At 57.9% G+C, this 13,388-nt stretch overlaps 4 protein-coding genes across 4 annotated transcripts; 3 read left to right on the top strand and 1 right to left on the bottom strand.

Moving 5' to 3' along the window:
* Positions 1-968: 968 nt before the first annotated feature.
* On the top strand, positions 969-2,030 carry EX895_004172 (uncharacterized protein; the record flags this gene model as incomplete). The annotated part of the gene is made up of 1 exon (XM_029884768.1): positions 969-2,030. One exon carries the CDS (start codon positions 969-971, stop codon positions 2,028-2,030), a length of 1,062 nt encoding a protein of 353 aa, XP_029738869.1.
* Positions 2,031-3,099: 1,069 nt separating this feature from the next.
* Positions 3,100-5,646, top strand: EX895_004171 (uncharacterized protein; the record flags this gene model as incomplete). Its single annotated transcript, XM_029884767.1, has 1 exon — positions 3,100-5,646. The coding sequence occupies one exon, from the start codon at positions 3,100-3,102 to the stop codon at positions 5,644-5,646; it is 2,547 nt and encodes an 848-aa protein (XP_029738868.1).
* Positions 5,647-5,786: 140 nt separating this feature from the next.
* On the bottom strand, positions 5,787-7,271 carry EX895_004170 (uncharacterized protein; the record flags this gene model as incomplete). The annotated part of the gene is made up of 1 exon (XM_029884766.1): positions 5,787-7,271. One exon carries the CDS (start codon positions 7,269-7,271, stop codon positions 5,787-5,789), a length of 1,485 nt encoding a protein of 494 aa, XP_029738867.1.
* Positions 7,272-8,108: 837 nt separating this feature from the next.
* Positions 8,109-13,334, top strand: EX895_004169 (uncharacterized protein; the record flags this gene model as incomplete). Its single annotated transcript, XM_029884765.1, has 1 exon — positions 8,109-13,334. The coding sequence occupies one exon, from the start codon at positions 8,109-8,111 to the stop codon at positions 13,332-13,334; it is 5,226 nt and encodes a 1,741-aa protein (XP_029738866.1).
* Positions 13,335-13,388: the final 54 nt, after the last annotated feature.

Raw genomic sequence — 13,388 nt, 5'->3', positions numbered from 1 at the left:
CTGACACGTTTTGTCGTCCGCCGGTCACCAAGGCGCGCGAAGATGTTCAAGCAGTTGCAACGACCGAACAAAGCCGCATGCGCCTGGTTGCTACGTACAATCTATGCGGCCGATGTGCGACTTGCGATTAGAGCGAAGAGCAAGCGACAGGGAGGCATCTCGCTCCAGTACAGTCCACCGAGGTGCTGCTGACGCCTCTTGCTGCACAAGCCGGAAAAACTCACGATGGCGCGGGCTACGCGCAAGTATCAGTTTATTGATAAAATATTACTGAATCTATAGGCGAGGCTGGCTCGTGGTATCTGCTTCCGTTTCTGTTCGGTCGAAAACTGGTGGTGAGCACCTCCCCGTTCACCCCATCAAGAGTTGGGGAACGATAGCAACGAGCAAGTCAGGCTTCTTTCTTGTGTGCACTGCCATTGCCGTCCCTGTCGAGAGCAATTTGTACTACAGCCTGTCCTGGAATCCGTCGAGGCCGTCAAGGGAATATGTTGCACCGAAGCATAGCCCGATTGACGTCGTGACAGCTCCTGGCATGGCGCCCTGCACATTCTTGCTTGAATGTTCGAATTCCCCTCCCTTGGAAGGTGGACGAAGCGGGAAAGCCGACTCATTCGGCCGATTTCTTACAGGCGACTGAGCCTCGCGTGAAGGCTGACGAAGCTCTGGCGTCTTAACACCGTAAGTGGCAGCGCAGCCTCCACCTTCGAGCTCTAAAAGCCGCGGATGCTGCGCCGATAAAATTTCATAGAGGGAAAGAGTTAAGCTTCTTCGAGCTTACCTTGTGACGCATCGTCTTAGCCATCGACTATCATCATCGGAAAGCACACTTTACGACACCGGCGTCGGATAATACCCTCTGAAAACTTGATCAATGAATCCTGCTTAGGCAGATGAACGTATAGGGGACGAGATTTCCAAGTGCAGAAGAAAACACCTATCACGTTCACTCGAATCCTCTTTCCACGATGTACACGTTCAACCTGGTCATCGTGCATCGCAAGCACGAGTACACCATCGAGGCTTTGGCATCCACAAGCACAGTATCGGAGCTTCGTCAAGCGATCGAGGAGCTCACTTTCGTACCGGTGGACAAGCAAAAGCTGCTTGTACCGCGGAGTGCCGGCATTGCGGATTTGAACAGCCACCAGCATGGAGACGCCAAAACGGACCAGCGGACTCTTGCAGAGGTAGGGCTTTCGAGCGGCTCTGATACCAAGCTTACCGTGCTCGGGCCGTCTTCGCAAGAGCTCGAGCAGCTCTACCAAGCCGAGACCGAGATGCAGAAACGCAACGCTCCCCGCTCGTACCATCCGAGCATGCTGCGCGGCACAAAGGCTCGCAACACGACACAGCCAGGGTCCAGCTTCTCGCCTTTCGGGCCGATCCATGCACACCCGACCACACCTCCCTCTTCTCCGCTGCATGACAAGGTGATCGACTTCCTCACTCGGCTGAGTCGCGACCCAGGCATCCTGCACATCTGCAAGCTTCATAGCTTCCGCATCGGCTCGCTCACAGAACTTTTGCCATGGGAACATCCGGGATTGCTGGGGCTCAATGAGAATGCGGGTCAGCGCATCCTGCTGCGCATCCGCACCGACGATGCGCAAGGTTTCCGAGACTACAAGACGACGAGAAGAGTACTGGTTCATGAGCTCGCACACAATAGGATCGCGGACCATCCACCCGAGTTCAAGATCCTCAATAGCGAGCTTAATGCACAGATCGAGGCATTCGAGCGTGCGCAACAGCACGGAACTCACTCGCTCGTAGAGGGTGACGTCTACGAGCCTTCAGAACCAGCACTTTCCTCTGGAGTTAACGAGGGCGCTCCCAGCGGTGGTTACCGGCTTGGAGGCACGGCAAGCAGCTCTGGGAATGCCAACGACATAGAAGAGCGGCGACAGATGATCCTTGCTGCTACCATGCGTCGGTTGGAGCGCGAAGAGCAAGAGATCGAGCAGAGCTGTGGAAGCGCTGCAACGGCTGCTTCTAAGAATGGGCGCTCCACCCCGTCAGCACCGTGAATCTGACTGACCGTACCTGTACTTCTACTTTTGCATCTTCTTCGATACCTATGATGCGTAGCACATTTGATATCGACCCAAAGCTATCCGTTTATTGCCAAAGAGAGCTTGAGTGAAAGTAAAGTGGTGAAGGCACCGAGATGATGAAGGTTTCGAATCTAACAGAGCAACTGGGCTATTTTCGATCCTCTCAACGTGAGACCAACACTGAGAAACTTTGCTCCTATTTTCGCCATTCAGGAGTGGCAGAGAGGGCAGAGAGGGGCAAAAGAGGGTGTTAATTTGACTGAGCGACACAAAAGGAGCGCGCGCGCCAGGCAGCAGCAGAAGCAGCACTGACCAGCAAGCAGCTTTTGTTTTTTTTGGTCCAAGTTTCGGATCCCTGCCGTCGAATTCAAAGCAACACCACACACTTTTGTTGCTTCGGGTCATCCGGAAGATACCTCGACCACTGCTTTCGATCACGGAGCCAGTGGAGCATTCTGTTACATCCGTGCTGGTTCGAATCGAAACAGAGCGTGACAAGACGTCGCTTGCTGTGATGGTATGTGGTTGCAGGAAGAAGGCAGAACGTTTCTAGTTGCGAGACAGTTTAATCTCCCGATAGCTTATTTATCTGAAAACAACACCAAAAGAAAGTGGCAGCGGAGCAGCGACAAAGCACGGGAGACGCGTACAGCGCCAGCTCGAGTTGTCAGTCGGTCAACACAGCTTAGGAAGGCCTTGCACTCAACCCACTGCAGCTGCCGCTAGGCTGTGCAGCTTTGTCGCAGAGATAGAATCCATTGCTCACTGGCACCGACACCACGTTCCCATCCTCTCCTCTTCAACTGTCTTTCAACATTTTCGAGGCTCACGTTCGTCGTGTATCAACGCTGTGCACACCTTACCACTCCTTTCTTTGCAGTAGGACTTTGCACCACCAGCGCCGATCCCTCACGGCTCTCACCGACCCTCATCATCCCACGCATGACCCGGTGATCCTCTCGTCTTGACATCTAACCTCCAATCGGAACGCGCTGGAAACACCGGACGGCCATTTACTGCATCACACCCACTCTCAGCCACCATGTCGGCCTCTGCAGAGCCCGTCCACAAGGGCACGCTCGTCTGCGTCGTCCTCAAGGCACGCAACCTGCCCAACAAAAAGTCGATCGGAAAACAAGACCCTTACACCGTTCTCAGCATGGGCCAGGAGCAGCAAAAGACAAAACCAGACAAGCGTGGTGGGCAGCATCCTACATGGGACGAGCAGCTTCATTTCGAGATCTACGAAGACATGGAGGACGCCCTAACAAGTGCGGCCACCAATGGCTCCGGCTCCGGCTCCGGCTCCAAGGCCACCTCGGCTTCTTCCGCGGCGGCCACCAAGCCAAAAGGAGGCAAAAAGGTCCTCAAGGTCGCTTGCTATGCTGACGACAGCAAGGAGCCCGAGTTCATCGGCGAAGGCATCGTCGACCTTACAGATACCCTCAAGACGGGCGAGTTTGACGAATGGGTCACCATCAAGGCCAAAGATCGCTACGCCGGCGAAGTCTACCTCGAGCTTACTTTCTACTCTTCCGCCGCTCCTCCCAAGAAGCGCAGGCCGTCGACGCAGCCAAAGATGTCCGGCACCGACACGTATGGAGGTGCAGGCTCGTTCCAAAGGATCGACGATGCTCGCGATGCTTCTTCCTCCGGCTCGGGCTCTGGCGCACCTCCCAAGCCTGCCAAAGGCAAAGCCGACCATCCTCCTATTCCAGCCTCGATGCGACCCGGTGGCGCCTCTGCATCTTCCAACTTGCATGGCCGCATGTCGAGCAGCGTCTCCTCTTCGAGTCTTTCGTCGTCATTGCATAGTCCTGCCTCAGCCATGTCCTATTCGCAGACGATGCACGACCTCGGCAGCACCACGCTTCGCCCCAGCTCCTCGCTCGCCAACTTGGACGCTTACACTCCAGCTTACGCGCCTGCCAGTATCTCACGCTCCACCAGCCCCGTGCCGCCCTCGTCGGTGTATCACTCGGCTGCTCCCACTCACACATCTTCGGTTGGTCCTGCCGCTGGCGGTTCCAGACGCAACAGCTTCGTCAACCCCATGCCGTCCGAGTTCGGTCACTCCATCACGCCCTCCGCCTCTTACTATTCGCAGCACTCGATGACCCCGTCGCAGAGCAGTCAGTACATCGCCAACAATCATGCACAGGAGCCGAGCGACGATCGCTATGCTACCGTCCGACCGGGAACGATGGCGCAGCATCAGCATCAGCATCAGCATCAGCACCACCAGAACGGCATGCCTCGCTCGCACTCCATCTCCCACATCCCCGTCGCGTACAGCCAGATGCCTCAGCCAGACTATGGTGCTGACCAGTTGACTCACTCCATGTCCCAGATGGGCTTTGGCCACTCGACAGGTACGGCCGACAAACCCTTACCTCCTCATGCACCTTCGCCCGCTGATGACCGTCCGCCGCAGTCGCATATCTACCAAGCCCCTGCCCATCTCGCATCGCTCTACACGCCACCCCCCAATTCGGCTTACTCGCAAGACGTGCAAAGACCCGTGTCTCCCGCGGTTCGTCCTGCCTCGGCTCTTTCTCAGTATAGCACGAGTCCGTCTCCGCATGTGAACCCAACGCCATCCGTCGTCAATGCACAGGCATACTACCAGCAGCAGCAGCAAGGTGGGGGTCATCTTGCGCAACCACCGTCTGTTCCACCTCGATCTTCGTCGCCTGGAGGTGCCCCAGCTGGATATACTCCCATTCCTTCGCCTTATAGCCAGCCAGCACACCAGTCGCATGCGCCCCGGCCGTTGCCATCGACGCAAAGCTCCACTTCGCTTTCCTCTATGGCACCGGCGCAGCCCCCGGCACAGCAGCCGCAGCAGCAGCCACAACACGCAGCGTACCCTTCGCATCTCTACCAGCCCGTGCAGCAGCCATCGCCGCCGCCTCCGCAGCAGCTGTCACACTCACACTCGCTCTCGCACTCGGGATCGCAGTCGTTTTCCAACTACACCTGGCACGGACCTCCCCCGCAAGCGGCTGTGGCGTCGCAGCAATCGGCACAGCCAGCGTATGGCGCTCCTGCGGGTGCTGCACCGAATGGAAATGCGGGTGTCCCGTCGTCGCTGTCGAGCGGGTACCTGTATTCTCCGCCTCCGCAGGCGTCGGGCGGTGAGGCGGGGGTGACCTGGACACCGGGTCGATCGCCTTCGCCTCTGCCGCCGATTCCTGGGGCGCAACACCAGCCGCCGCCGCCGCAGCAACATCTGCCGAGCTCTTCATCGATGCACAGCTTCTACGCTGCTCCACCCGTGCCCGCGCCACCCGTGCAAGGCTACTCTCACGTCCAGCAGCCCGCTCCGCAACCGCAGCCACAGCAAGGGTACGGACAGTATCACTACGATCCTTCACAACCGGCGCCGCCGAGCGGATACGCTCCGCCTGCGCAACAGTACGCCCCTCCGCCCCCCGCCCCGCAACAGCAACAGCAACAGCAGCACTATGCAACAGTCTCGGCAGGCTCGAGGCACGCAAGCCTGCCCAGCTCGCAGTCGTTCTCGTCATCCCTGCTGTACCAGTCGCACCAGAACAGCCAGTACCAGCATCAGCAGCATTATCAGTAATTAACGCGCGCTCACACAGGTGTAATTAAGGATCACTTAGACTAGAATGGACACTCCTGCAACTTTTTCTCGATTCGACGGGCGGGACATTGTGTATGTGTGTAAGAGTGTGTGGGTGTGGGTGTGGTGCGCGTGGAGTGTTAGAGGCCGGGTGGTCGAGGCGGCGGGGGGCCGGGTTTGACCGGTGGCGGACCGGGGGGTTTTGGAGAGCGGGATTGCGAGGCGAGGCGTGGGGAGAAGGCGTCTCTTTGGCGCCTTTGCGGGTCGCGACGCTCATCCCTCGCCGGCGACCGCGAAGACGTCGAATCGGACGATCTCGACCTCGACCTCGACCTGCGCCGGCTCGGGCGCGCAACAGGTGAGCGACTCCGACTCCGACTCCTCGATACCGAGCGCGAAGAGTACGACAGCGGTGTGATGGATCGTGATCTTCCCCTGCGCGGACTTGCGCTGCGACTGACGCTACGACTCCTGCTCCTCGATCGATTACGGATGCGGTTGCGGCGCGGGCTCGGACTGCGGGATGAATACGAAGATCTGGACGGGGACCGTGAGCGTGAGCGGGACGGTGATCCGGAGGTGGACCGGCTCAGACGACGACGATGACGTGGGATGGGGGAACGCGATCGAGAGCGCGAGGGTGACGGTGAACGAGAGTATGAGCGCGAAGAGCCCGATCGAGAATCCGAGTAGGAGGGCGAGCGCGTTCGTTTCCTGCCTCGTTCAGCATCTCGCGAGACGTCCTTTGCCTTACCTGAGGCTACACTGCGGCGGGGGCTGCGACGAGCATCGCGCCTGTCTGAAGTGGAAGAGTGCGAGTCACTGTCGGATGCAGAGCCGCCGTACTTGCCTCTCTTCTTGGCTCGTGGAGACGGCGACCTTGAGAGAGATCGACCGCTGTCATCATCCGAGCGGCTGCCAGGGCCTCGACGATGATCCGGCGAGGTCTTGCGTGCACGACTTGACCATCCATCGTCTCGACTCGATCGTGCACGTTCGACACGTTCACGCTCCTGCTGTCGATCTTTGCCTGCCTGCTTCTGCAGCTCCTTCTTCCGCTCCCAATCGAGCCTCCTTTGTTCGTCTGCTTTGCGTCTCTCTTCGATGCGTTCCTGCCTCTTGCGCTCCTGCAGCTCGCGATTGAACGCGTCACCTTCACGATATCCGCTCTCGACGCCGACAGCAGAGGCAAAGCGATGGTCGTCGTGCTGTTTGGCTTCAAGGCGCTTGTGCGTCTCACCGGGATTCAGTCGAGCCGCCTGCTGTCTCGAGTACGATGCAGCCGCGGCTGCAGCCTCTTGCTCCTTCTGCTGTTCAGACTGTGCGGCGAGCTTCTCGCGAAGCGCTGAAACCTGCAGCTCGATCTCGTCCTCGGGCACATCATCGTCTTCGAGCTGCACTCGGAGCTCCATGCACTTGACCTCTACCTTGCGCTTGCGCTCGTGCTCCAGGATGGCTGCATCGGGTTGCGTGTGGCGAACATCGGATCCGAATGAGCTAGGACCACCTGCTCCCTTTTGCTTGTTGAAGGGGTTGTCTCGTGGTTTAAAGTTGGAGAGGTTGCGTTGAACGTAGCCGTTGGTACCTGTGCCTCGAGCGGTCTTGAGACCGATGCCGTTGTACATGACTGTTGAGACAGATCGACCAGATCGATGGCTGTCGTGGCAATGCAGGCGGTGATGTTGGTGGATGGCAGGCAAGTACGGAGGTCAATGTCAAAGAGAATGTCAATCGCGCTGAGTGATTTTTATATTTGGAGAACGCCTCGGGTCTCGGGTGATCAAAATTTGGCGAAAGTTACTGAATGTTACGTTGCAGCTAGAGTGATGTGACTGTGAAGAAAAAGCAGCGAATTGGACCCTGAAATGTGACTTCTCGGCAATGCAGGAACCTGTCAAAGATGCAATCATTCAATCAATCATTCTCTCGATGCTGCCGGGATAGACTCGTCCCTTTCATCATGATCCCACTCTAACCTTTTCCTTTTGTACGATGTATGCACGACTCGAACTCGGTCTTCCACCTGATAATTTGGCTGCAGCTGCTACGAACAATGCCGCTTGCACAGATGGCGCTCTATGCTGGACAGCGGGCCACAAGCCTGCTTCATCACGGAATAAGCGCAGCACGCAGGCTGCGGACTTGGGCCTTCATATGCGCACACGAGCTCACCCCGCCAGCTGGATCGAATCGAGGCCGCGAAAGAAAACAAGGTTGAGAATCAGAAGCTTGTTGCTGCCATGTCTGGATATCAGCCTGAACAATACGGGGGCTTGCTCGTTTCCGCTGCCGCTTCCGCACCACCGGGCACGTTCACCTCAACCATATAACCCCTTCCTGCGGACCTCATCCTCACTTTTTGCGATTCCTCTTCTGCTTTCTCAAGTCAGGATCCAGACGACGCACCTGCTCTTCCGAGGTCTACCCCTCGGCGGCTCGCAGTCCTTCTAGGCTCACAGTTCATGACCAAACGCAGTAGAGGGCTGGCTGACTTCGAGCACCCGCTCGCTCGATTCCATCTTGGTGATGATGCAGAGCCTACACCAGACCAACTTGCACCCTCTCCTCAAGCAGGAGATCGAAGGAAGCGGCGGAGAATCTTGGAACACATCTCCGCTCAGACCGCTGTCGACCCTGCAGACCAACTCAGCTCCGACCAGCTCGCTTTCGAACATCGAACCTACCAGATCGAGCTCGCCGAGCTCGCCAAAGCCGGCAACGTCCTCGTCTGCCTCGATACTGGCAGCGGAAAGACGCTCATCTCGGTACTTCTGCTCGAACATGTTCATCGACTGCAAAACGTCCAGCTACCCCCTTCTCCTCCCGCTCCGCGGCGTCCCAAGGTCTCATTCTTCCTAGTCAACCTTGTGCCTCTGGTCCATCAGCAGTCTTCCTACATTGCGGAACATTCCAACCTCTCTGTCGGAAAGCTTTATGGCGAGCTTAAAGGTAACCTACGCGGAAAGGGCGATAAGCTCCATGTTGATAGCTGGCGTGAGCCGCAATGGTCTGCGCTTCTCGAAGCTCACCAAGTCATCGTCTCCACCGCCCAATGCTTTCTTGACGCCGTTATGCACGGATTTATCAAGATGAACGACATCAATCTGCTCATCTTTGACGAGGTACACCATGCGCTGAAGAACCATCCTTTCTTTCGCATCATGAAGTACTACAGACTCGCTCCCGAGAACGAGCGCCCCAAGATCTTTGGTATGACTGCGAGCCCCATCTTTACCGGAACCGGTCACTGTAGCGACGCTTCGCGCTACCTTCAAGAAGTTATGAACGCTCGTATTCACACGGTGTCTAAGGGCTTGTTACAGGATCTTCGCGAGTTCAGGCAGAAACCAGACGAGCTGGTCATTGAGTTTGACCCCTATCTGACAGTGCTCGATGATGAGTCGGACGGCGCTCAAATGTCCGCCCTCAGCAAAGACATGGTTGCTCGATTTGGTAGAAATCCCGCATTGGGCGAAGACGCGGAGCTGGACCTGGCTATGGAGCATTTCGAAACGGAAGTGCGGCCCAAGCTCGACTATATCATGCGACATCTTGGCCCACTTGGCTGTGATCTTTTCTGGCATAGCACCCTACTCGAGTATCGCTCTCGTGCACGCAGATGGGCTAACATCGATCGCGACGACCGTACCCTGATCAATGACGACTGGATTATCGATGCAAGTCTCCGAAAGTCGATTGTCACCCCCGAGGAGAGCCAGGAGGATGAAGACAGTGTCGATGGTGGCAGAAGCGATGCCCCCGCAGCTTCGTCTCAACTGACGACTGGGTCTGGACTCGGTCTCGGGCAAGCCGTTGTCCACTTGTCAACACATAGCGAGCTGAATCAACGCATCATACTTCATATGCATTCTCAGCCTAAACTTCCCGACAAACTCACATTTGATGCTTCTAATGCGTCACCAAAGGTGCTTCGTCTCATCGAAACGCTCAAGTGCTTTGAGCCCAGTGCTCAGGATTTCTGCGCTATCATCTTTGTCGAACGGCGACAGACGGCCAAGCTGCTGGTCGAGCTCATCAAACGTGTCCCTGGTCTCGAGTTTATCCATCCTGAGTTCTTGCTTGGCCACGAGGATGACTCAGCCCACGGTGGTACGCCGGGCATGGATTGGCACGTTCAGGTTCAAGTGCTCAATCGATTCCGACGCCGAAAGCCGACCAACCTGCTTGTTGCTACTTCGATCGCCGAAGAAGGTCTCGACATCCAAGCCGCCAACCTGGTTATTCGATTTGATCTCTTCAACCGACACATTTCCTTCCTCCAGTCTCGCGGCCGTGCACGTGCCAGCCAAAGCCGATTCATCCTCATGGCTGAAAGAGACAATCCGAGTCACGCCGAAGTCATCCTGAACGCGTTTAACACGGAGGTTAGCCGCGCCAAGTGGCTCGATATTGTCGCTGAAACCGTGCACGAAGCAAGCAATTTCTCACAGGACTTGCAGCAGCAGCTGCGCATGGCGACGGACGAAGCTGTTGCAAACGAAGAGTGTATTTTTGAACCAACGACGGGGGCTCGGCTATTTGCTGAAGACGCACCGAGCCTCATCTCGCACTACGCTGCCACGCTACATGCGGAGTATCTCAAAGATGCGGTGTTGGCGTACAAGCTGGGGTCTACTAGCAATGGAGCAAGTGCGCCGAATACGTATTCATGCGTTCTGGAGCTGCCCAGCACGTCGGCTGTCCGCAGCGTCGAGTCGGGCGAACATCGGGGCAAGAAGCAGGCTAAGCGCATGGCTGCGTTCAAGGCATGTCAGCAGCTCAGAGAGCTGGGCGAGTTGGACGAGCATTTGATGCCCAAGTTGCTCGATAAGGCTGCACTGGACGATGGTGCTTTGCGGACGGGCACAATAAATCCGCACCACAAGGCTTGGCGTGGGAGCGGACTACCGGTGCATGTGCCGGTGAAGAAACTGGATGGCTGGGCGAGGCTTGTATGCCAACGCGATGCTCACAGTACGGCTGCGTATGAAGCCACGTACCTCGCTCTAGATGACTTTGATCCAGCATGCCAGCCTCTTGTGTTGCTCACGCGCGGGCCTTTGCCGCCGACGAAGCTGCTCAAGCTGGTGCTCTCTAGTACGGGTCGCATGAAGGACGTCCAGGCGACGCCGTTGGGTCCGCTTCCCGCACTTGGCAAAGCCGAATTGGAGCTCGCCAAGCGATTTACTCGCTTTGTTTTTCGAATCATCGATCGCAATGATGGGCATGGCAGCAGCAACAAAGGGAAATCGTCTAAGAAGCAAGGCGACCCGGCTGTACTGGTCGTTCCCGTTCGCAAAGGACAAGGTATCAAGACCGTGCAGTCTGCATCCGACCTGCAACTCGACTTGCCCACCTCGCTCAACCTCTCGGGGTTTGACCTCACCCAATCCGACGCCGAGAAATTCCAAGGTCGCATCCTGGTCCGACAACACGGCTGTCGTTCGCACGCGTTCTATAAGATCGAATCTATCCGACACGATCTTACGCCCAACTCTCCCCTCGATGCCTCCAGACCCACAACTGACAACCAGGCCCGCACGTACCTCTCTGAGCATCTCAGGATGTACGGTCGTCACCATACGTCGCGCAATATCGCGCCCGAACAACTCTTCGACGTCCTTTCTCTCGAACTTGCCAACTCACCCCTGATCCAAGTGACCAAGCTGCACAAACTGCAAAACCTGCTCATGCCCTCACCGCAAAACCACACCGCGCGACCCGCTCCACCGCGCCGCTTAATCGTGCCGTACTTCTACAAGCTGCACCCACTGCCCGTCCCCCTCCTGTCAAGCATCCTCCTGCTCCCCTCCATCCTCGTGCGCTACGACCAGCTGCTGCTCGCGCACGCCTGCAACACCAAGATCTTCGCCGGTCGGCTCCACACCGACTTCGTGCTGGAAGCGCTCACCAGCCCTGCCGCGCGGAGTGCGTTCGACTACGAGCGGCTCGAGTTTCTAGGAGATACGTTTCTGAAGCTCGTCGCGACGTGCCATACGTTTACGACGCGGTTGGGGCAGACGGAGGCGGAGCTGCATCTGGCGAACAAAGCGATCCTGACGAATGTGCGGCTGTTTGCGGAGGCGAGGAGATTAGGACTGGAGAGATTTGGCGTGTTTGGGAGCTCGGCGTTTGTGGTGGGCAGGTTTGAGGCGCCGAGGGTGGGGTGGGTCGGTGGGAGGTTGCTGGACGATGCGATCTGCGCGAGCGAGGAGAATCGTTCGGACGATGATGGGTCTATGGATGTTGGCGAGGCCCGACAGGAGACTGGTGTGGCAGCGATGTCGGAGGAGGAGGAAGGAGGACAGTGTGAAGCCGTGAAAGAGAAAACGCTGTCGGACATTGTCGAAGCGCTGATCGGATCAGCCCTTCTCTCATCCGGCACCTCACTGGCCCTCTTCGTCTGTCGAACGTTCCACCTCATCCCACCCACCATCCACACCCTCTCTGACTTCAACACACTCCTCGTCAACCTCAAGCAACGCTCGATCGCCGAAGGCTGGGAACAGCGCATCTCGCGCTCAGGGCTCGACCACCTCGAGGGGCTCTTCAGCCACACCTACCGCTACCCGCACCTGGCGCTCGAAGCCTTCACGCACCCATCGCTGCTCGCCTCCGTCCTGCCCAGCTACCAGCGTCTCGAGTTTCTCGGCGATGCCTGGCTGGACCTGTACATTGTGCGCAGCATCTTGCGCGCGCACCCGGGGCTGTCGCCGGGGAAGCTGACGGCGTACAAGGGAGTGCTGGCGAGCAATCACGCGCTGTGTGCGCTCGGAGTGCGCGTGGGGCTGCATCGGTATATTGCGAGCGACAGTACGGTGTTGAGGGATACGATCGCGCGGTACGCTGCTGCGCTCGGGGAGGTCGAAGATCGTAAGAGCGGCTGGGTCGGGGGGCAGTACTGGACGCTGTTGCCGCCGAGCGTGGTGGTGCCGAAAGCGATTGCCGACGTAGTAGAGGCGAGCTTTGCGTCGATTGTCGTGGATAGTGGCTTCGACGAGCCCACAATCGAGCGCGTATTCGAGCGCATCTGTCGACCGTTCTATGAGCGCATCTGTCGGTACGACTCCCTCAACATCCCCGATACGCGGCGCATGGTCGAAGTCGTCTTCGCCACGGTGCGACGCGGCATCTCGCACGGACGTGTGCGCATGGTCCATATCCAAACAAACCTAACGGCGCCCCCGGCGCTTGAAACCGCACAGGAGGAAGAGCAGCTCGTCGCGGCGCTGCTGACCGAGACCCGCGTCGAGCTGAGCATCGCCGGCCAGGTGGTGGCCAAAGCGGCGGTGCTGCCGCGGAGCGCGGAGCACGTGCAGCGCGCCGTCAAGCTCGCGAGCGAGATCGACGCGCTCCAGTGCGTGCTGCTTCCGCTGATCGCAGGTATTGAGGAAGCGGATGGCGACGGCGACACGAAAGCAGCGGCGGTGGCGGTGGAGCTGGATAGGCTGGACGAGTTGGAGCACCTCGTGTCTCAGCTGGCACGCACGCTGGGGTGGAAGCGCGTCTTCCAGCCGCTTGTTCCGCTGGGGGACGAGCAGTGCGAGGTGTGCAGCCTGGCCCAGTTGCGTAGGCTGATTCTACCTGACGAGAAGGAGGAGGAGGAGGACGATGACGGCGAGCAGTGCGCAGCAGCGCCCATTCAGGAAGAGAGCACTCCCGACGACTTCACCAAAGAGTCACAGTAGGAGCGATGGGTGGAGATGCTTGAATCTGACCAACGCGGGAGTCTTGGACGAATG

The sequence above is a fragment of the Sporisorium graminicola genome, chromosome SGRAM_23, assembly GCF_005498985.1.
Source record: "Sporisorium graminicola strain CBS 10092 chromosome SGRAM_23, whole genome shotgun sequence".
In the NCBI taxonomy this organism is placed as follows: Eukaryota; Fungi; Basidiomycota; class Ustilaginomycetes; order Ustilaginales; family Ustilaginaceae; genus Sporisorium; species Sporisorium graminicola.
Note: the sequence above shows the minus strand (reverse complement) of the source record. Positions and strands in the feature narration are given on the sequence as shown.